The sequence below is a fragment of the Magnolia sinica genome, chromosome 5 (assembly GCF_029962835.1).
Source record: "Magnolia sinica isolate HGM2019 chromosome 5, MsV1, whole genome shotgun sequence".
Lineage (NCBI taxonomy): Eukaryota > Viridiplantae > Streptophyta > Magnoliopsida > Magnoliales > Magnoliaceae > Magnolia > Magnolia sinica.
In genome coordinates, this window is record NC_080577.1 from 15,433,038 (window position 1) to 15,457,505 (window position 24,468).

General features: G+C 42.1%; 1 protein-coding gene across 1 annotated transcript; it reads right to left on the bottom strand.

Annotated features, from left to right (window-relative positions):
- Window positions 1-129: 129 nt before the first annotated feature.
- Window positions 130-23,675, bottom strand: LOC131245543 (actin-related protein 2/3 complex subunit 2A). Its single transcript, XM_058245072.1, has 10 exons — window positions 23,466-23,675; window positions 21,772-21,838; window positions 21,382-21,589; window positions 19,192-19,361; window positions 2,435-2,512; window positions 1,994-2,126; window positions 1,822-1,913; window positions 1,487-1,543; window positions 489-560; window positions 130-391 (listed from the first exon to the last, which is right to left on the bottom strand). Exons 1-10 carry the CDS (start codon window positions 23,525-23,527, stop codon window positions 356-358), a joined length of 975 nt encoding a protein of 324 aa, XP_058101055.1. The 5' UTR covers window positions 23,528-23,675; the 3' UTR covers window positions 130-355.
- Between the last annotated feature and the right edge of the window lie 793 nt (window positions 23,676-24,468).

Here is a 24,468-nt window from a genome sequence, read left to right on the forward strand (position 1 = left end):
CATCACCTTAAAAATCCAACCAGAAATACAAAGGAAAATAATTATTACCCATTTACCTTGAATTACCACTGTAATTGGAAAATCAAACAGCCCCTTCTGATTGAAAAGGAACATTTGGAGTCTCACCTACCTAATTTTAATCATTGCCTACACCAATTAGGAGGCATGAAGAATAGCACTGGCTGCCAAATAATAAGAAACAAACATTCTGTTCTACAATCGAATAAGGGAATTTATGTGGGTAAAGGGAAAACCAATCACCGCTATCCTTTCCTGCCTTCCTGCCCCTTTCCGAAGGCATTCCTTCACTTTTCAGGTCCTTTCATTGCTAATAATCGTCACAACCTACAGACCTTCAAGAATTTGAATTGCTGCGTGCATCCTTGAGGCTCTACAGGAAAATAAATATAAGTTTGCTTAGCAATTTTGAAGCCATAAAAAGTATGAATAGCTTCACCAACATTGAGGGTAATATGGTGGAATCAAACCAGCCGTTTGAAGGATCTCCCGGATGTAGTTTTCTTTGATTTCTCCATTTCTGGCTTCGCACGATCAAGAGCCTGATGCATATGGTAGAAATAGGGAAGAATGCCTTGTCAAGGTGCTTTCATAACAAGCGAACCATTTCTTAAAATAGTAACGACTCACAAGAGAACCAAAAAAGGTGAGAGAACCATTATGATTATGCAATTAAACACAACTTCAAAACTCAAAGAGCTAGTAAGGCTGCTTTTGGATCCACAAGGAAATTGCATTGCAAACCCTCATATTAATGTACAAGAAATGACAAAGGTTGATGGTACTTCCTTGAATTCAAGAGGAAGAATCCCTCCAATTGCAGTTGCATAACTTACATCCCTTTCAGGTCCAACTTGAAAGTGACGTAATTGCAATTTGGAGCCTAGATCATCAATGTTAATGCAAAGGAATGGTAATATCCACTTCATCACACTGACTGTGATTTGATTCAGTGAGAAGGTAACATTTTAGGGATCTACAATGAGAATAGGGATTGGTTTCTACAGTAACATATAGGGAAGCTCATTGCACAATCTTTGCATTCAGACACATCAACACTCAAAAACCAATCAATCTGGACCAATCTGGACCGTCCATTCAGTCCAACTCACAGCCACTCTTTATGGGCCACCTCGCAACATAAGAAATTTCCAAGAGGTGCCTGTTCCAAAGACAGGATGGATGGGATCATCAGATCATTCACAGCAGCCTGTTAAGAGTGGGTTAGACTGGATGGACAGTTCACATAGATGGATTGGAGTGCCCGAGTATCTCAAATGCAAAGATGATACGAGGAGCTTTCCTCTACTTGAGTTTCCTCAGTATGTCTCTTGCATGATAACTTTGTATACACAGAACAGAAATGGATTTCATCTCTTATATTGGCAACCCAGATTCTGGAGTAAGAACTATTAAGCAAAATGGAAAGAAAACCTGAGCGAGTAGCTGATGGTGTCAAAGAAATTACCTGAATAAGTGACTCAACACGGCGCCTCATTCTGGTATGCATGAAACCTTCTGAACACTGTATGTGAAGACGCAAAGGGCTGAGATCAAAGCTTTTACAAATATGAAATCTCTCTAACGCCCTTTTTTACTTGAATGATATTTAATCAAAAAGGGGAAATGGAGACTCCACATGCTAGCATACATGCATAAATATAAAAGCTTGGCAGGTGAAAGGACATTTAAGGGCGCTGACTTGTGCTAATGGCAGACTTACCATGGGCCATGATGAAAGCAACAAGGAAGATGCAAATTGTGATGAACAAAGCTGCATGGGGGGTCACAATACAAACTCACCTTTACATGATAACTAACATACGCATGAAACGTCAATAAACTCCAAACAGTTCTGTCCAGTTTTCTGCCTTCAACATGGCGTGGGAAAATCACTGCAGAAACAAGGGAGTATTAGAAGAGGATCTCAACAGAGGAAAACAAAAGGAGCTTCGGTTCCAGGTTCCAGCATTACCAAAAGTAACAAATCCAGCATTTGCAGTTAATGCTTGACTAGGGGCTCCTCTTAACTCCAGAGGAGGAGATGGAGACCACTGACATGGAGGGGCCATATTAAGTCCAGCGGTGCGCCTTGCCTCAACAAATTCCTGAACAGTGATTTTACCTTATCAGCCTAAATTTTAGAGTACAAAACAACTGACCAAAGTATAGGCAGAACGACTATATCCTAGATTTGAATATTGAGAAATTTAAACTTCAGGAAATTAAAGATACCTCTTTTACTCTTTCAAACATATTATCAAAGAAAGCCAAGCTATGAGATTTTTAAGAATCAATTTTTGAGATGAAGATGATTCAGATTTCATTGTAGTGCCAAAATAAAAAATCATGTCCAGTGTGTTTCTCTAGAATATGAGCATTGAGGTGGATAAAATTGAAGAAGTAATTGTTTTACCTGCAAGAAGGATGTCGCCAGAACAATATCAATGGAGTCCTTAAATCTCATGGGAAATACCACAGTTACCTTTTCAGCCTGCCATAAAACAGGGTGTTGTTAATCCAGTACATATTAATGACTTCTGGTAGAGTAATTAAAATGAAAATGTAGTTTCACATGTCTCAAATATGTAGTGAGAACCTCATAAAATATTCAGTGTGTTGTTAATCCAGTACATATTAATGACTTCTGGTAGAGTAATTAAAACGAAAAGGTAGTTTAACATGTCTCAAATTTATAGTGAGAACCTCATAAAAAGTTCTATAAATATCTCGAAATTTTATTAAAAAGAAATGGAAAGAGAATCAGAATAGCACAAACATGCAACAAAAACGAAACCCACAGAAAACCAAAAGTGTACAACACAATACCGCCCCAAACCCACCCTGCTTAAACACAACTATCAATACATAAAAAATCCCATGAGACACCATCCTTCACCAAGGAGTCAGCACCGGCATTTGCTTCTCTATGGACATGCGAGAACAAAATGATCATGTTTGCACATAAATCAATAACCTCCATCATAATATTTTCAACCAACAATTGGCAATGACCAGTCTAAGACTATCTATCTGATTGAATTATCAAATCACCTTCAACAATAAGATCTGTCACTTGGCGACCAATTAGGCCTGGCAATGGGCCGGCTTGGGCCTGGATTTTGAACTGGTAGGGCCAGGCCTATTCAAATTTTTAATTCTGCTGGGCCCAGGCCTGGTCCATTGCCAGTCTTATGGCCAATGATGATTTTCATAGCTTCAAGCACAGAAGCCGCCTCCACAAAATTGGAATCTTGAACACCAACTGGACCCAAAAAAGAAATAATATAGTTACCAACTTACCAAGATGATCACCAAGTGTCCTGCGTATCCCAGCTGGCCCTGGATACCCCATCGAAGTTCCGCTTAAACCAACCCACAACGGAGGACGCCATCGACTTCACTTTGACTGACCCAGACCGGTTCTAATGACCTCTTGCCAATTTGATTTTAGCATTTGACACGTGATTCCATGCAATCTCCCAATGACTTTGAGACACTACCTTGGAAAATTCAGGCATTTCTTTCCAGCCATATGCACCAAAGGGCATAACGGATTGCTGTCTTCCACAACAAATTCTCATGGGCAATATGCCACAGTTCCACCAGCTTGAAAACATATCCTTCACCAACCCAAGGATCACCCACATAATTTCAAAACGATCAAAGATTGCTGCCTCTATCTTCGAGGCAAAATGGCGATACAACAAAAAATGGGGAATATTCTCCTTATGAGCATGACACAGTGAGCACCTGTTTGGTAAGAGATGAGTCCCCCATTTTTTAAGTGGTCCAGTGTAAGAATTTTGTCCAGAGTGCTGTCCAACAAAACACATTCGCCTTACCCAACTGGAGAAGACCTTTTTCCAATTTATCAAGAAAGGAATTCACCAAGAAGATGCCATTAGATTGCAGCTCCCACATTCTTCTATTGCTTCTTCCACCGCCATCCACCAGTCATTGCCTCAAGCAATTTAGTTTTAAACATTTGGTCTAGCATTGGATCTCGTCCTCTAGGAGATTGCTCTGAAACACCAGCCCAAGAACACTTTCCCCCACTTCTTTGGAAGAAAATTTGGACCATTGCTCCTTTCTCACAATAAAAAATGAGACACAGACTTCCTGCATAAAGGGTGTCTCCCTGCACCAACAATCTGCCCAAAAACCAACTCTTATCCCCCATCCTGATTTTGTATCTAACACACTAGCCAAAATCAGCCTCAACTATCGATACAGCCCTCCAAATAAAGGAGGCCCTTCTATGATTGGCAAAATTGATTCCCCAACCATTCTGTATCACTCCATATATCGCTGCTAAAACATTCTTCCACAGAGCACACTCCGTATGTCCGTTGAGCCACCCCCATTTCCCAAACAGGCCCAATTACCTGCCTAAGTGACCTTATAGCCAAACCACCATTCTCTTAGATATGCACATCCTCCTGGCTGTCATCCTTGTCATTCCATAGAAATTTCTCTTGAAGTGTCTCAAGCTGATCCGCAACATGGGCTGAGGATTTGAACAAAGACCTCAGATACACAGGCATGTTTGCGAGAGCACACTTGAACAGGGTCATCCTAAAGCGCAATGTAAGGTCCAGTACTTCCACGAGGCTTTCTCTCAAATCTTTCCACCACATCGGAACTGCCTGAAGGGGTCTGCCAACACATAACAGAATTCCCAAATGCTTTGATGAAGATATTCTGCGCAGCATCCTAAGCACAGAAGTAATGTGAGTGGCTTGTTGTGCTCCAAGTTCAAGCCATTAATACTACTTTTAACCATATTCAGTGTTCGAATTATCTCCGATATAATCTTTATCTTCAGCTCAGCAATACCGATAACACTGGTAGCGATACCGATAACGCTAGTAGTATCAGAAATTTCAGGTATTAGCAATGTATCGCTAAGTATTACCAATGTATCAATATCGCTAATGTAATCGCCAATATTTTCAACTATATAAATTCTAGGTGTCACTTGTATTGCCAATGCATCAATATCGCCAATGTATCGCCAATATTTTCAACTGTGTAAATTTTAGGTAATGCTTGTATCATAAGTGTATCGAGGATATTTCAATAATATCGCCAACGTATTGATATCATCAAATTTTTATTTATTAGAAAAAAAAAATTATTTCAATTTTTTTTATGGGCACATGGTTATATGTAGTGTTCAATTTGTCGTTGATAATATTGATAATGTCTCGATATTATCGATATCGCAACATGCGTGATCACAATCACCTAAATCCCACCTGCACATCGGTGCCCAGACTACCTCCTCCCCAACTACCGAAAAACATCTAGCTACCCTCAACCCCTCCTCAACCAAGATCCCCTCCCTTTGAAACATGCATTGCTGACGACAACGATGAGATGATGATGATGGAGACGACAACGAGCCAACGACTGTAGCAACGATGGAAACGTATCCAGATGGCACTACGCGTCAGAGGAACAGATCGGAAATGGACTCGTGGACGAAGGTCACTAACAGAAATGGAAAAGAAAAGGTGAGAGGAAAAACAAAATACAGATCTATAGAAAGCTACCCCACTCTCTATGCCAAAGGATATCCTAAGGGATGGCTGCCAATCAACATTTCACGAGTATTCGGTCGCGCAGGGGTGGTCATGGACGTGATAATGCCAAGGGATTGAGCAACCGGGCAATACGGAGGCTTTGCTCTGATCAGGATGAGCTCAGAAGAAGATCTTTTTAATGCAATTCAAACACTGAATGGAGAGAGCTTCGGTGGCAAAAAGATGCTGGTGCAGAGGGCGAGATACGAACCGAACGCAGCTCCATAAATCTCAAGCCATCCTCCTCCGCGGTCCAGTCAAAGACACAGAAGAATACAATCCTTCTGGTCTCTGCAAATAACACTCCGCTAACAGAAGGTCGGTCGTTCAGAGATGCTGTTCTTCACCCCCATGGTCCGACAAAGCCCCAAGACAAGCAAAAAGGAAATGACATCAATAAGAAAAAAGGTCGAACCAGGAAAGAGAAGAAGGATAACTCCGAGCCCCCATCCTCTCCAGAAACGAAATACATGCTGACCATCGATCAGCAAGTTCTGCACAACTCGATGAAGGAACTGCAAGATTCGATCGTGCTGCTCATAAAAGAAGGAACATCCATACCCCAAGCCAAAAAGTGGATCGATGAATGCAGCAGAATCCAACCCGATATGTATTCCATCAGACCCATTAGATATAATGAACTGTGGATCAAAGGAAACTCAGGTGTTAATCTGGACATCCTGATCATCGCAGGCTCGGTATTCACGGACGGACCGATCTCCAATGCGAAGCGATGGAATGAGTTCTCCCTATTTGGGACGGAAGATGTTTGGATCCTCGTTTGGGGGATCCCCCTAGAGCTCTGGGTGGAGGACTTCTTCATGTCGGTGGCCTCCCTCTTAGGCTCCTTCATAGAAATCGATTCAAAGACTAAGAGCGGAGAAGAAATGGTTGTCTTGAGAATGAGGATTAGAAAACAAAAGGGGAGTCCATTACCTCACCAGATCACGGTGCTGGTAGACAACAGAAGCATCATCCTTCCTCTGGAAACGGAATTAAAAGATTCCACCGCTCCGAGATAGGGTGACCTATGGAGATTGAGGGAATCTCTGCCCCCGGAAGCCACAGGACCGGCGATGGAAGGAGCATGGTCTCAGTACTACAGCGGAGTACCGAACACCAGTCCCACCACTGCAGCAGAAGCTATCAATGCGACAGCCACCCGCCTACATCTCCGGGCGACACGTGGCTCCCATCATGCAGCTGGCGACCCGTATCCCAAGGTTGTTCATCTCCAAGCGCCACGTACCCCTCCAGCAGCTATAAAAATCCCAAATCCCGAGCTGATCCTTCATCCAGCGGCGGGGATTGTGACACGTGCCAACACCATGCAGGAAACGTCAGCACCTCGAGCTACTGAACGGGCGCGCTGTGCGACAGAGAGGCTGCCACGTAATCTCGTGATATCCCAGGCTTCAGTGCTATCACCATTGCGCTTCGTTCGGGCGCCATGTGTTGCCAGACACTCCAGCGTGCGATCTTTCCAGGTCGGGTCCCGAACCGAATGACGGGGCGATCGCTCCTCTCGACTCACAGTCAAAGGTTTCACTATCGTGCTTCGTTCAGGCACTAGGTGTTGCTTATCCAGACCCTTCAGCGCTCAACCCTCCCTGGTTGGAACCCAAACCGAATGACGTAGCGATCACTCCTCTCGACTCGCACATCTATCCCAAGACGGGATCCGAACCTAATTTCAGGGCGGAGCCTAATAGCAATCGAGTTAGGGACGATTTCTCAGTTCCTGTTTCTTCCTTGCAAGATCATGCAGACCTCACCCCGCCCCCGCCCCCCCCCCCCCCCCCCCCAAAAAAAAAAAAAAAAAACCTAGATCTCAATCTTTTGCTTATCTCGGCGCAATGATGCGATGATAGTATGATCCCAGCTCCCTCTTAATCCAAAGATCATCAGAGTCCTTGGATCATCCCCCACCCCATCCATACCTCCAACTTCCAACAGTTGAATCTCTTTAATGTGGGTATGCCAAGCAATGATGTGGTCCTCTTCGACTCCTGCTCAAGGGGGAGCACGGACGATGATGACTACTCGGATAACCAATCTCCCTCCTCTTTCCATTCGCCTTCCCATCCCTCTACCCAGTTCAATTGGTCTGATCACAACCTCGTTTCTCTCTTTCAAGATGATCCGGAAGAGGAAATCATCGAAGTAGAGACCTTACAAATCAAAGATGGGTTCACAGGCCTCCAGGAAGACGCTTTAGACATGAAGAAGTTCGCTGAAGAGAGTAAGGCTAAACTCGTTGATGTAATCCACAAGAAGAAATGGATCAGGGATGCCATGGGCCATGTAGGCAGCGTTAAGATTGTCCTTCGGGGACTGTCTAGAAGACTCCATCGCCTTATTCCACTGCGTTGAAACCCGTGGGAAACCCCTCTCAACGTCAAGATCTCCCAGAAAGCGGCTATCCAGATCGTGCAGTTCCAGAGAGCTTCAGTGGCTAGAAACGAGTTTGGGGAATTCTGTTTCTATTTTCTCTGAAGCAGGGCGGCAGATAACCCGGGGCAGTTCAGTTTACTCATGAAGGGAGTGGGCTCAAAGCAAAAGAGACAGATTATAAAAGATTCATGTGGGAGAAACAACACTCAAATGATATGCCTCCAGGAAACAAAAGTGCAAAATTTCGACGATCGGCTGATGCGCTCCCTCTAGAAGGCAAAGGACGTCAAATGGGCCTCCCTAGAGGCTAACGGTTCAGCTGGTGGTATTCTAGTGGCCTGGATTTCCTCTTGTTGGGTACTCCAACAGAGCTGGTCAGGAAGTTTTTCGTTGTCTGTCATTTTGAAGGACATTGCAACGGGTTCCTCTGTGCTCATTTGTTCTATGTATGGCCCCTCAGTAGAAGTTGAAAGGAAAAATCTATGGGAAGAGTTGACTGCTTCCAGACAGAGATTTCCAGGCCCTTGCCGCTTCGCAGGTGACTTCAATATTATCAGATATGCAGATGAAAAGTCCGTAGGTTCAAGAATTAGCCCAACAATGAAAGCTTTCTCTGATTGGATCGACGACAATGCCCTAATGGATCTTCCTTTGCTCAGGTCTAGGTTTACTTGGACCAATGGGAGATTAAACCCTATTCTGTCAAGATTGGACCGATTCCTATTCTCCTGAATGGATGGATCAATTTCCTCCTGCCTTCCAGTTTATTCTCCCAAGAACTACCTCCGACCACTGGCCGATCATCCTCTCTATTGAGGAACTCAATTGGGGCCCTAAGCCGTTCAGGTTCGACATTTCGTGGCATGAAATTCCAGGATTCTACAAAATGGTTTCTGATTGGAGGAACGGCCTTCAGGTTCAAGGTTTTGCAGGTTACAGACTCAGTTCCAAGCTCAGGCTTCTAAAAGACAAATTAAAGCAGTGGAAGCAAAAAAGAATGGAGCATTAGAGAACGTGAAATGGAAACGATTATATCAGAGATTCAGTCGATCGACTCGCAAGCTGAAGAAATCTCGATAATAACACCAATGTTAGCTAGGAGAATTCAGCTAATCCAGAGCCTCTCCGCCAGAGTTCTTGAGAGTGAAATCTCTTGGAAGCAAAAAATCTCGCGCTAAATGGATTAAAGAAGGTGATAAAAATTCGAAATTCTTCCACAGGCTAGCCAGTATGCAGTCCAATGCCAACAAGATCGACAGCATCTTAATCAATGGCTCTCGTACTGAAGACCAACATACGATTGAGATGAAGGCTATTTCCCATTTCAGCAACTTGCTCAAAGGCGACTCTTAGGACAAACCCCGTCTTGATAACCTCCAGGTGAACTCTTTATCCCCTGCTGATGCTCAATCTCTGGAATCCTCCTCCTCAGCGGAAGAGGTGAAAGCAGCCATTGATTCTCTTCATGGTGAAAAGGCTCCCAGCCCTGACGGGTTTCCTATTCGCTTCTTCCACCACTTTTGGGAGACCATAAAAGCGGACGTTATGAATTTTCTGATGGAATTCCATGACAGAAGCAGGCTCTCTAAAGACCTCGAGTCTTCCTTCATAGCCCTCATTCCCAAATTCATGGGTGTTGCCTCCTTCAACGAGTTTAGACCAATCAGCTTAATCGGAGGCCGTTATAAAATTCTGGTGAAGGTGCTGGCTACCCACCTAAAGAAGGTGATTGGCTCGATCATCTCCTCAAATCAATGTGCGTTTATCCCGGGCAGACAGATCGTCGACTGTGCTCTAATAGCCAAAGAATGTCTTCACTCTTCCAGATCTGGCTCGAAAAGCATCTTATGCAGCCTAAATGTCGAAAAGGCCTATGATCACGTCGACTGGGATTTCCTCCTCTATATGCTGAAGCGAATGGGGTTTGGAGACAGATGGAGCAGGTGGATAGCTGAATGCATAGGCTCTCCCTTCTCAGTTCTTCTTAATGGCTCTCCGAAAGGCTACTTCAAGAGCCATAGGGGCCTTAGACAAGGTGACCCCCTATCCCCCTTTCTCTTTCTCATTGTGGGCGAGGCCCCATCCAGGATGCTTCAAAAAGGCCAGGAAGAAGGTATCCTAAGTGGCATCAGCATGGAAGGCATGCTCAGTCCGATTTCGCACGTCCAATATGCTGATGACATCCTCATCTTCTCAGAGGCTTCCACTGTCAAGATGGACAACCTTCGTACTGCTATTCGCTGCTTCGAGGTAGTTTCTGGATGCTTCAAAAAGGCCAAATCGCTGACGACATCCTCATCATGGAAGGCATGCTCAGTGGGATTTCGCGCGTCCAATTCGCTGACGACATCCTCATCTTCTCAGAGGCTTCCACTGTCAAGATGGACAACCTTCGTACTGCTATTCGCTGCTTCAAGGTGGTTTCTAGACAAAGAGTCAACATGGCCAAATCAAAGATTTACGGGGTCAACTTGGACGAAGAAGAGGCACATGTCTTCGCGACTCGTTTTGGCTGTTGCGCAGACTCTTTCCCGACCTCTTACGTCGGCCTTCCGCTTTGCATTGGCTCGCCTCCTAAATCGGTATGGAACAAAGTGATTCTTACGTTTGAGAAATTTCTCGCCAAATGGCAATGTTGTTTTCTATCGTTAGGCGGTCGCTTAACTCTCATCAAGTCCGCTCTCTCCAATCTTCCCATCTACTACATGTCCTTATTTAGATGCCCGTCTTCTGTTTTGGCCTCTATCGACAAACTAAGACGTGATTTCTTATGTCATGGAAAAGAGGACAAGAAGAGATTTCATCTCATGGGCTGGAAGCAAGTCTGCAAGCATCCAAGAGAGGGTGGAGCAGGTATTAAAGACCTCAAGCAGATGAATAGGGCCCTTCTCGGAAAGTGGATATGGAGGTTAGGTTCGGAAAATGGCAGTCCGTGGAACACCATTATCAAGTGCAAGTATGGCAGCTCGTTCGGGGGATGGTGGACTAACACTTTGTCAGCTTACAAGGCCTCGACCATCTGGAAAGGCATTCTCCGCCTCCAAAATGAGGTTCTCAAAGGTGTTGATTATGAGCTAGGCAAAGGCGATATGATCAGATTTTGGAAGTATCCATTGATACGAGATAAACCTCTCAAAGACGTCTTCCCGTCAATTTTTCGGTTAGCTCCCAATCAAGACATCAGCATAGCCGACTGTTACTCTTCAAAAGAGGGTAAATCAAATTGGAATGTTCGTTGTAGAAGAAATCTTGAAGACTGGGAGATTCTCAACCTCATCAATCTGCTGGACTACATCTACAATTCCAATCCTAATCCTGAGGCTGCTGACAGAATCATATGGAGAATGGAGAAGTCCTCTACCTTCTCGGTCAAATCTTTCTATAATCAGATTCTTTCCCTTCTGATATCCACAGCCAAAACGATTCAACATGGCCAAATCAAAGATTTACGAGGTCAACTTGGACAAAGAAGAGGCACACGTCTTCGCGACTCGTTTTGGCTGTTGCGCAGACTCTTTCCCGACCTCTTACGTCGGCCTTCCGCTTTGCATTGGCTCGCCTCCTAAATCGGTATGGAACAAAAGTGATTCTTACGTTTGAGAAATTTCTCGCCAAATGGCAATGTCGTTTTCTATCGTTAGGCGGTCGCTTAACTCTCATCAAGTCCGCTCTCTCCAATCTTCTCATCTACTACATGTCCTTATTTAGATGCCCGTCTTCTGTTTTGACCTCTATCGACAAACTAAGACGCAATTTCTTATGTCACGGAAAAGAGGACAAGAAGAGATTTCATCTCATGGGCTGGAAGCAAGTCTACAAGCATCTAAGAGAGGGTGGAGCAGGTATTAAAGACCTCAAGCAGATGAATAGGGCCCTTCTCGGAAAGTGGATATGGAGGTTAGGTTCAGAAAATGGCAGTCTGTGGAACACCATTATCAAGTGCAAGTATGACAGCTCGTTCAAGGGATGGTGGACTAACACTTCGTCAGCTTAGGGCCTCGACCATCTGAAAAGGCATTCTCTGCCTCCAAAATGAGGTTCTCAAAGGTGTTGGTTATGAGCTAGGCAAAGGCGATAGGATCAGATTTTGGAAGTATCCATTGATACGAGATAAACCTCTCAAAGACGTCTTCCCGTCAATTTTTCGGTTAGCTCCCAATCAAGACATCAGCGTAGCCGACTGTTACTCTTCAAAAGAGGGTAAATCAGATTGGAATGTTCGCTGTAGAAGAAATCTTGAAGACTAGGAGATTCCCAACCTCATCAATCTACTGGACTACATCTACAATTCTAATCCTAATCCCGAGGCTGCTGACAGAATCATCTGGAGAATGGAGAAGTCCTCTACCTTCTCGGTCAAATCTTTCTATAATCAGATTCTTCCCCTTCTGATATCCACCCCGCGAAAATAGTGGCTTTTGCCTGGCTGGTTGCTAATAAGATCCTGACTATTGACAACTTCGGGAAAAGAGGGAAGGTTCTTCCCAATATATGCCTCTGTTGTATGAAGAATGCGGAGTCGATCGACCACTTACTGTTAAACTGCCCCTTTATCTCTCATGTATGGGCTGAGTTTGCAAGATGGTTTCACATCAACAAGTGCATATCAGGTTCTGTGGACCTCCTCCTCAAAGCTTGGCACGGCTTCAGGTTTGGGAAAAACAAGACGCAGATATGGAGAATGGTTATCCTCGCTACGTGGTGGTCCATATAGGTTGAAAGAAACGATAGGTGCTTCAGAAACTCCTCTGCCGAGCCAGTAATCTTCAAAGCAAAAAATCTGGTGATCGAATGGGCTATGTACGTTGATTCCTTAAGGGAAGTAGATTTTTCTTTTCTTGTTGCTTAATGGCTCCCACTATCTCAGCATAGCCCTTTCTGTTGTTTTTTATTTTTTCTATGTTCCTTTCTCTGCTATTTTTTGTTCCCTCCTTCCTTTTAATGCAAAATCGTTGCTTTTCAAAAAAAAAAACATGCGTGATCACAATCTTTCGTTTCCTTTCCAATTGTTAATGATTTTTTGGTGAAATATCATGTATTGTTGATATTTTGCAATATTGATGGATGTTTGGATGGAAGGTTGGATGGTTAAATAGGCCGGATGGGATGGTTGGATTGATTTCTTGCAACAGCACATGCTTTTAAGGCCTCATTAAATGGAAACTTGTTATATATGCAATTTTTTTTACTTCTAAATATGCAAATATGTAAATTTTAACATCTCCTAAAGTTTCACTAAAAATTCCACCGTTTTTCCCATGTTTCCCCGCATTTCTGGTTATCAGCAATATTATTGCCGATATCGATATTGTTTCCGTATCCCTAGCTAGCGAAACTTGTAGCGATACCGATACTTTGAACACTGACCATATTAACCCCTATCCCGAAACAATCTCATTACTAGAAGAATATCCATATGCATTAGAGCGTCTCAGACTGATTTGCTAACAAGTTATAATGTATCACCAGCATGCTTTACGTATACCAAAAACATCAACAGATCCCACTCTCAATCCTCAATAAGGCCAAGGGCCAATGCCCTTTGACAAAACCAAATTAAATAAATAAATAAATAAAAGAGGAGAATCTTGTTTAGCATGCGCACCTCTTTCCTGGAGATCAAACCACAAAATTTCTTCACAGATGCAATGGAAAATAAAAATAAAGGGTTGTGGATTGATATCCAACAGCATACTAGCCACTACGCCAGTAATCGCAACATTTCCCTGCTCTTGGTTTATCGCAGGCAATATATGCCCAAAGGAAATCAACTCATGCTTTAAATAGGAGGGAAATAATTTAACTAAAAACAAGCATCATAACTCTTCATAAAAGAATCGTTTCATGCTTATATACTTATTCTCAAAGCAAAGGGAACCTAATATAATCCTAACCTTCCATTGTTTCTATTCTTATCCATATCAAATACAACATTACAATGACCAAAATATCTCTTAATCCTGTCACAACCATACATGACTTTTGAAAACTTCCTATAATTCAAACATTATTAAAACTGAATAATCTTGGGCTCATTTGAAAGATAACTGGGTAGGCTTTCAAATGAGACCAATTCAAAGTCATCCAAAGTTTGATGCAAGAAAAATGGCACACAAAATAAGTGATGAATGTACTAAAGGATACTCGCTCAACTAACTTTAACTCCAACAACTAAGGAAATGACTACAGATGTGCTCCATAGTGCATTTTATTTTTTTTATTTTTTGGAGACACAGGGTGTCCCCACCTCTTTTTGAAGTGAGACTAATCCCTGCAGATCTACGCAATCACCCACAACCACGTGTATCAGGTAAAGCCAAGGAGGGGAATCGAACCCTCGCTTTAATTCTAACCATAGTGCATATTAGGAGCGTTGATCTTCCATTAGATCAATCTAGAGCCTCAAAGTGGTTCAAATCTTCAATCTAGACTGCTAGATGGCCCAAATCCTTGATCCCGGATAGGCCCAATCTTTGACCAGCCAACTTGTGCGGCTCGGATGCATCACCTCCACAAGCATGCAACTTAAAACATCTGCAATGATTGTGAACAAAAAGGGAGATATCAAACCACCCTGACAACCACTCCAGCTGCTTTTGAAGAACCCAATAGGAATGCCATTGATCAAAATAAAAAACTACATAAAGGGGGGCAAGATAAGCCATCTCCACCTATACCCAAACCTATTCTGACCATAACATCACTGAGGAACTCCCAATCTACAAAGTGATAAGCTTTCTACATGTCCACTTTCAAAATGAATCCCTTATGGGCTTTCTTTACAGTATTCATCAAAATCTTCACAAGCAATCAAAGGGCCATATAAGATACTTCCACCTGCAATGAGCACTTTTCTCAAGCAATATAATATTGCCAATCGCTAACAAAATCTATCTGCCAACGATTTTGTACAGACTACCAAGAAGGATAAAGGACGGATATCCAGCACCTCTTCAGCTCCATCCTTTTAGGGATCAAGCAATAAAAGATGTGCTCTTTCATAGAATGCATCAAATACTTCAACTAAGACTTCTTTAATAATGCCCTGATAAAACTGATAGAAGGCAAGCATGACTCATCCAGCCAAGGGGCTCAATCTCCTCTTGCATCGAAGACTTCGATCTCGTCAAGACGGAAATGAACCTCTAGTTTTGCCACCTCAACGAGGGAAATTGAATCAAAGACAAATTGAATGAGTGTTGGTCCTCTGCACTTGCTTTTGTCTTCTTACCTATATAAATGGAAGCACCCGCCCTAACCAAAGAAATATAATTGCCATGTATTCTGCCACTTGTGATTTGCAGGAGTATGTATCATTTGTCGCTAGATTTTTCCAGCATATTTGTTCCATCTTCAGGATTGATTCCAATTTCAACTGCATCTCTTCCTTCTTCATGATCTTGCTAGCAGATTGATGCAGGACAATTAACCAATTACTCTAAAAGCTCGAATTGATAGAGCATGGCGAATTAATCCCTTTATCTCATAGCCCAGGCCCCACATCTCATGGGTTAGGACCTCGGTCAAACCCCCCTCGTAGGCCCCAAATCACATGGGTACCGCCTCACACGAGCCACCCAAATCACACAGGTGGGGCCCGCCTCACACGGGCCGCCCACCCCGAGTGTGTCCCCGCATCCCACAGGCTACCCCACTTGAGCCCAGTGTGAAAATGCCCCTGCATTACAGATATTTCGCGGCTTCTCTTCTCTATCAATTGAGTTATTTTCCTGGATAATCTACTCTTTTGAATTATTAATATCCCTAGGAGTTTACTCATTCCACACTTTCAACTTTCCTTTTGAGTAATCTGAGCTTGTCTGTGAACTTTCTGCCTGTTCTTCCTTCTTCCTGGAAAGAATCCCACCACCCTTTTCTTTTAGAACAGAAAATCTGGATGTCCCATCAACATATTTTCAAACATGAACAGTTTTGGGCCCCATGAATCCAAAACTGCAGAGAAAAGGACCGGTCTATATGAGCGGCATCAGCTTCTCTAACATTCTTTTGACTGACACCCAGGAAGAATCTTTCCCAATTTGCATCAATGAGAAATCTAACTGGCACATAGCCAGAGTTTCCTGGTTATTTGACCGTGTGAATTTATCTCCTTGAAGCAGCAAATCAAGCAATTCTCATTTTTTTAAATGAATCCAAGAAACCCCTCACGCTTGTTGTAATTGGAGACCCTCCTCTCTTCTCATGCACAAATCTAATCACCTTGAAGTCCCCTCCAGAGCACCATGGATATTCTAGCACCCAGGGATATCTAGCACCGTTCAGAAATCAGGTCACAAGTTGGAATCATTTGGGACATAAACTAACAAGAGCCCACAACAAAAACTACCAGTTACAGTTTTAAAGATGATAGATATGGACCACTTCCCTTAAATGACAACAACCTTCGAAATAACCATCGGATTCCATACATTCGAATTCCCCAGACCTCCCAATAGCATTGACACATTCCCAATAATGCTGTCAAAAGCTCCCCAAAATAGCACGCATTGCCTCCCTCTTGGTTTCCTGCAGCATAAGAACATCAATTTTTTATCCATAAAAACAATTTGCTTCTTTTGATGAAGTCCTTGATTGCCAGCTTCCAAGAGTCAGTGCCCATCCGCCTAACATTCCAAGATGCAACAATTATTTTATAATAATTGCCATCCAATTCCCAACTTCCCGTCCTGCACCTTTGCCCTTGTTGTGGGTAACATGAGTTTGTGACTTACTGCCAAGATCAAGTTAACCAACTCACTCGATCCCTTTTGTTTCTTTTCTCATCATGTACCCCCACAAAATCTGCTTACTCCCAACCCCAGTCTTCAATTCTTTTGAGGATAGCCTGAGAGTTTCTTCCTCAACATCAATATCTACCCCCAACATTCTTGCAACCTTTCGCAGATTTTGTTAAACCCCAGGAAGGCCAAGGTTATTTGCGTCCAGCCCATCAGCACTATGATAATATTTCCCTATAGCTGTACTTAATACCACATTTTCTGCTTTTGCATCATCAACCCATACCTCTCTAATAGAAAAAGCCATCGTGCAATGTTTTTTTTTTTTCAAAGATAACGGGATTATATTTTAAATATATATATATATATATATATATATATATAGAGAGAGAGAGAGAGAGAGAGAGAGAGAGAGAGAAGATTACATAGAGAAGGCATCTGCTGAGATAGCAGAAAAGCCGAAAAACCTACAAACCTAAGAACAGAAGGTCATAATCCTTAAGCCCAGAAACATTAACCACACATTCTATAATCATCTTTTTGGCTCTAGAACATACTGCTTGAGACGAGGATTGTTTATCATTAAAACATTTGTCGTTCCTCTCCTCCCAAACTGACCACCAAATAGCAAGGAGAGCCATTCTCCAGATACGATTTCTGTTTTTGCCCAACTTGAAACCATGCCAGTAGCTAGCATGTTTGAGGAGGAACCCGGGATACATCCACTGATATTGAATCTGCTGAAAAAATCCGACCAAATCTGAGCAATAAACGGGCAGTGGAGCAGCAGGTGATTGACCGATTCTTCATCCTTCATGCAACATAAGCACACGTTGACGAGCTGCATGCCTCCCTTTCTCAAATTATCGATAGTAAGGATCCGGTTTTTCCCAACCAGACAGCTGAAACAAATAAATTTGGGGGGGCAGGATATTTCCAGATGAAAGGAAAGGCGGGGCTCGCTGAACTGGGAGGGTGAAGAAGGAGGGGGTAAAAAGCCATCGTGCAATGTGTCAGAGCATCAGCAGTAACATTACAAGTTTACAACCAACCACAGACATGACAACATAATCTGGTCACTAATGATCTCCTTCCATCATAGAACTGGAAATATTCTGTTTCTGAGTTTTTATGTGAGATGTCACCCTCTCTTTTTTTCTTCTGCGGCCAAGGGTGCGACCAGATTAACTGTTCTTTCTGCCAAAATCTGCAGGATTGATGATCTTTCCGCCAATGCTTAAAGCAACATCAGAGAGTTTTGGAGAAGCCTATCTATTTTCAAGTGCAAATAAGCATACATCCACCTCCCTATCAGAGGCTAAGATTCAAAGGAATCAGAAGATGTGATCTGAAGATGGGCTTTGAGATTTGATCTGCTTCTATAGCATGTGTGATGTGCCAACCTTCGGCTGATCATCAAACATACTCCCTAAGCATAGCTCTGGCAGACGGCCTGCTGCTTTATCAGACGAATTAGACTTCTTCCCAAGTCTCCCAGCAGTAGAGGCCAGCTGGATTGTAGTACTCTCCTTCATTTTAAAATTTTGAAGACCAGAGTTCAACTCAGCCCACATTAGACCCCACTACAGGACTGTGGCCACAAATGTAGATGGCCATGTGGACTGCCATCAAGGTCACAAAGTTGCTCTCGCTGCCACATAGGCCATGAGAAGCCTCAAATAACATCAAATTTGTAAACTTGCAAGAAACCACAGATCATTTATGCTATCACAGATTACTTGTCATGCTCTACATTGCACATGTATTGGCATAACTAATGGAATCAGACATGGCTAAGGAGCATATGACTCCAGAGGCAAAGACCCCAAAAAAGAGGATCCATTCAGCCACATTTTTAATCAATTAAAAAAAGTTTGTGTTTAAATATAATAGGGTTATAATCAGCAGGAATATGGCAGCTACAATGGGTCAAATGAATGTATGTTGTTTATATCCACATAAGAACTCCCTATTGAGTGCAGAGGGTAGAACAAAATTTTCATAGTAGATCGAGATTCATGTCAGATGTATAACTTAGAGAAAACTGAAAAAGAGGAAACTGGGCCACACCAAAATCCATTTGAGTTTTATACTTCTCCAGTTTACATCATATCTGTAGTTGAGAGGCAGGTTGTTTAATTTAAAAGCTGAAACTGAGCTAAATTACAGAGCTTCACAACTAAAAGAGCTTGGTTCAGGCAGGCAGCAGGCCCAACAATGAAATAAGACTACGACTTCTCAAAAAAAAAGTAAAGAAGAGAGCAAGAAAATTTGAACCAGCACATGCACGACTAACTTTTTTCAAACATACAAACTAACACTTTTTCCCCTGTTCCTATAAATAATAAAATGGTTATGTGAGCAGATACAGAAGAAAGTTGATGAAATATTTCTTTGAATAAGAAAGGGACAATCATTTAAAGCATGACTGATAAGATAAGGAGTGGTTGTACCTGAGGAACGAGAAAAAATGACTCCTTAGGCCGGTGGACAAGAGCAACTAGTCGATCTACATCTGGAGCAACTTTCCTGTTGGCAAGATGCTTCAAGATAACTCGTAGTGGTGCTCCTAATACCACTTCTCGCACAGAAGCAATCTTTACTAAAAGAGCATGCCGTAGATCTGCGTAATTACAAAAATACAAGTGTTAAAAACAGCATGATAAACAGATCAGGAAAGAAACATCATAAGGGAATTTATTTATTTTTTTGTGAAGTGTATAAACATCATAAGTTTCAAGAGAAAAAATCAGATAAACCCCAGAGTTCGATATAATACTACAGTGGGATGTAAAAGTTTCAACATGTTGCTTGAGGGTCATCATATGTAAAAGTTTGCTTCCAGAATCTGAACCAAGCTTATACTCAAAAAATCAATATAACTGTACTTAAAAAAGAAATAATCATACAGAGATTAGGAGTCCACCTTTTTGGCAGATGAACCAAAGTTCTAATCAGCAGTCAATGGAACTGTACTAACAAAGGAAAGCAACATGGTGCTTTCAGGTAAAAATTCTCCATATCCAATGTTTTCTGAAAATGGAGTGCTGGTCCGCTTAAAGTGGGAAGGAGCGCTCTTTGGAGACTCAGTTCCTTCGCTGCTTGTTAGGGATTTGGAAGGAGATGAATGATAGGATCTTCAATAGTAAGGAATCTCCAATTTATCCACTCGTTGGTAGGCCTCTGTTATGGATTGGCACTTGCAAGGAAGAGTTCATCGGACTTCTCATTTCAGACTTGAAGAGATATTGGGAACATTCATAGAGAGCAGTCAAAGATCAAATCAACGCAGTACCCACCTCCTGATTTATCTGAGCTTAATTCTGATGGTTCTTGTAGGTGTAATCCGTGATGATAAACGTGCTATTTGTAAGAATTTTAGTGGTGCGCTCAGCAAGGGTTCTGACATGGTCGCAGCAAAACCTTTCAGAGATGGCCATAGGATTTCTCTTCTTTCTTCTCTGGAATTGTTATTTGGGTTGGTTCTAGGAACATTATCAGTTGGGCATCAGTGGCCGGATCTGAATGGTAGCTCTCTTTTTTTAACATTAATCAGCTTTCCTAATTCCTTCTCGGGGTTAAATGCTTCATTTAACCATGTCAGCAGAGGTGCCAATGTCATTGTGGTTTCTCTTGCAAGAGGGGAGTAGGAAGCAGATCTTGTTATATGTGATTTGTGGCCCCTTGACGCAATGTGCCTTCCTCTTTAATGGATGAGGAAAAAGCAGTGGTTGCAGGTCCCCTTTTGAAATCTGAATCACGGGTATTCAAATGTTGCTGTGGTGACTAAAAGCCCTTACATTGCTTACTAATTCCAAAACCCCTTCTAGATAATAAAAGTTTTACACTGGGTAACAAGTTGGAACAGGTAAAAAGTAACAACATGCAATAAACTACTTTAGAGGCCAGCTTTCCTGTTCATGATAAACAGGGTACTTCCTCGTTGTGCACCTAGTTTGCACATGTGGGCCCATGGTCAGTTTATCCAAGTCATTGATGGATCATGCCCAAAAAAGATCCCAAATTGGAAGATACTAACCACCAAATCTTTGCTCCTTCCACTGAATGCAGATTGTTGGTGCATTTCCTCTAAACCCTGTGTTTTCATGCCAATGATGGAAAGGTTGCAGTTGAAAGGACCTTTTTTTCTTTTCTTTTTCTTTTCTTTTTTTTTTTTTTTTTTTTTTGTGGGGGGGGATGGTTCATCGGTGACGAGGACCATCAGATCAATGGCCTGGATAATCCGACCATGGGCCACACATGTACAAACCATCTACCCAACAGGGAAGTTCCATGTTAGTCACAACAGGGAGCTCAGACTTGTTACTTTATAACAAGAATGAAGCAGGTGATATTGAAACGTAAAGAAAATCAACCACTCAAGCATGTTCAAAGCCAAACACATCGACATTTTAGAAAAAGAAAAAAGATATTTCCAAATGTCTGCTAGTTTGACATGAAATGATTGGCGACTATGAGATTTGTCAAAAGATAGAAAATCTGCACAGAAGAAAAAGTAGAAACCAATTGAATGAGGAAGAAGATCAATGATCATGTTGAAAATGTTTGAAGGATCTGATTGTATACACTTCTGATTAGCCATAGCAATCTCATAATGACCTTGGGAAAGGAACTTGCTGAACCTTCATCTGGTGGCAGTTTTGCTAAATTGAGCTTCATTGTAAGGTTATATCCATCTTTTGGAGGATCAAGAATCTGCACAAGCACACCGTATGCTGCCTTGATGGCGTCTATGGAACCAAAAGGAAGCCCATTAAAGAAAACAGTTTCTGGAGGTGGTGCAGGTAATGACACAGATAGCAGCATGGACAGCGGATGCTTCGTTGAGAACTGCAAGGTAGGATTTTTGTAAGTGAAACATGATGAACTCTTGTTTTATTTCTGAATTGCATTAATAAAACCAAGATAACTGTTGTACAGAACTCAATCTATTACAAGTTTCTAAGATCCATGTTTACAATGTCCTACCATATCCTTGGAAAAGAAGAAGAATAAGAGTGCCGTAGAATTACCTGTATATGGTAGCGAACATCACCAAATTCAACGGCATTACAATCTAGTTCAACTGCTTTCTCTTGACTGAAACATTAATGCATTAAAAAGAAAATTAAAAAAAAAAAAAAACATATCAGCGTGAAATGCAAGTTAGTTACAATGACAAAGGCAGATTTACAGGTCAAATTTCATCAGTAATTAAGAATCTTTTTTTTTCAATATAGTAAGAAATGAAATTCATAACAACAACCAAGGGTGTATTTCAGTTGCTCTATTGATTTATAAGTATGTCATTCTCAAGTTGTACTTTAAAAAAATATATATATATCGTTATGTGTAATTTGAGGGCAACATCCTCACTATGAAAACAAGGAAATGCCCCTACAATCCGGTCATCTCTCTTGATTGAGCTGGATGAATTCACTGGTGCATCCAAATGCAGCCTAAACTACTTATTGGATTTAAGCTGCTACAGATTGCATTGTTCAAAATCAATAACCACAGCAAGAAGTGATTTTAATGTGCATCTATTTACACCGAAGACCCAAGTATAAAGAAGCAATGACCACGATACATGAGGGAGCGCATGAAGCCACTGATTCATTTATCAAGTTAAGATATGCCCCATTGGTAACTTGGCACTACCCTTATTCTAAATGTCAAGCATAGAAGAAAATCGAGGCAGACAATTGCACGCTTTCTCTTTGTTAATAGCCCATCAAACTATTAGTCACCAAATTATTAACATGACACATCAAGAGACTGTACCCAAAAGATGGGACACAAAAAAAGGAAGCAAGAGATGTGAGTTTTGTTTTGATCAGTAATAAAATAAAGAAACTCTTAAGCTTGTGAAGTATGGAAATGAGGAATGCAACCATTACATGGTGCATCTAATCCTCAGCACTATCACATTATTCAATGGGCTTCACAATCACCCAGAAGATCATGGGCCTTGCACCTGATCCTGTGGATCATGATTTCATTGTGGTGATGAGGGTAGAACTGTTGCATACAGTGGCTGGTGCGACTTACCAGAATGCAGCGGCCCCAAATCACCATCCAAATCCTACTCTCCTCACGTGCAAGAAATCAGGCCGATTCATAAGGCGGGTCCTTCTGTGCATGCCCACGACCAGAAATTCAGGTTAAACCAGTCATCAGGTGGGCAACGTGTACATCAAGTGTGGATCAGTCATCAATTTTGTGAGCATTCATTTCCTCATACACGTTGTGGCCCACCTGATGACCAAACAGCCATGGATCATACAGTGGGGCCCATTAGATGAATGATCCCATATATCACGTACATGGGGGAGTAGGATTCGGACTGCAAGCAGGAATTTATTTTCTCTACCGCTAAATACACATGCATAAAATCATCAAAGCTACAATCAGCTGCCGAATTGTGCAATAAACAAGGCAGGAGACTAAAACCCTAGCTCTAAATTAATATAAATGGGGGCATAATAGTCAAATCCATTCCCAAAATACCACCGTGTCCTAAAATCTATTATTTAAAGAAACAGAAAGGGATCTATTTTGTACTACGAAACGGGAAAATGGGTGAAAATGAATTTCTGAGCTGCTAATTAGTGGAAATTAAGAATGGATTAAGGAACTCTAATTAGAAAGAGATGAACAAGGGCAACAACGGAAATTGGAAAAAATGAAGAGAGAGAGCGAGCGAGAGAGAGAGAGAGAGAGAGACCTTTGGAGGCGATTGAGCAAGATCTGGAGGAGAAATCTGGAGGGCGACTGCAGCAGTATCATTGCGAGCGAGAGAAACCGAGATGCTTTGCGTTTCTTCTACGCAGAGAGAGATGAAAGGCGACTGATGGATTGATTTTCTTGGAATGAATGACCGAGACTACCCACGGATTGATTTTTTCTTATTACGACGGTCTTGCGGCTGTTGCCTCGTTGGTATTTTGGAATTTTGAGGAGGGAGAAATGCTCTGGCAGAGTATGCCGATTGATACGCAGGCACTCGGAACTTGTACATATGTCGTGCATTAGCGCTATTCAAACCGACTAAACTGTCGAACTCGAAGTATCCAACTCTTATAATTAAAATAAGAGTACTTGAACAATCCTAACCTCTGATTCGTGGACACCTTTTTTGTTGAGTTAGGACCATTAGATGCTTTGATTTTAAACCGTCCAGAAAATTTCCACTATTCTGATAGTCAGGTAATTAAATAAGCTGAATTTTCCTTTTCTCAGGATTCAATTACGATGAAACAGTTTAATTGAATTAATTATATGCCAAGTATGCAATTTCTTAAATAATTTCCAAGCGCATGCATATCAACCGTGGCACACCGCAAAGTACCGAAATTTTTATTCTTTAAGGGGTTGATAGCTATTACCAGGACTCGGCCCTCTGATCGTCCCTTCTGCACCGGTACCACTACGTCATGATCGAGGCCGTTCATCAAGAAGCTGCGACCGTAGATGGTCTCTGTGGGCAAAATATAAATCAACGGAGATCTCATCATCCGTACGAAAATGATCAGAAGAGTAGTTTCTAACGCGCCCCACTATGAATGGAGTGGATTTAAGGCACGTACATCAAGGTAGGCCTCACAGTCAGGTGATCCACCCACCACGGTGGACCCGGAGATCCACTGAAGCCGCACCCTTGGTATCCGTCGTTGAATATTAGTGGGACCTTCTAAACGGTCCAGATCATTACGTCATGGGGCAGAAGA

Coding starts and splice junctions, on each gene's coding strand:
- LOC131245543 (XM_058245072.1), bottom strand. CDS start 23,527: ATGATACTGCTGCAGTCGCCCTCCAGATTTCTCCTCCAGATCTTGCTC. Junction 21,839..23,465: donor TTGCTCAATCGCCTCCAAAG/GTCTCTCTCTCT, acceptor TTAATGTTTCAG/TCAAGAGAAAGCAGTTGAAC. Junction 1,544..1,821: donor ATGTTAGTTATCATGTAAAG/GTGAGTTTGTAT, acceptor CTTCACATACAG/TGTTCAGAAGGTTTCATGCA.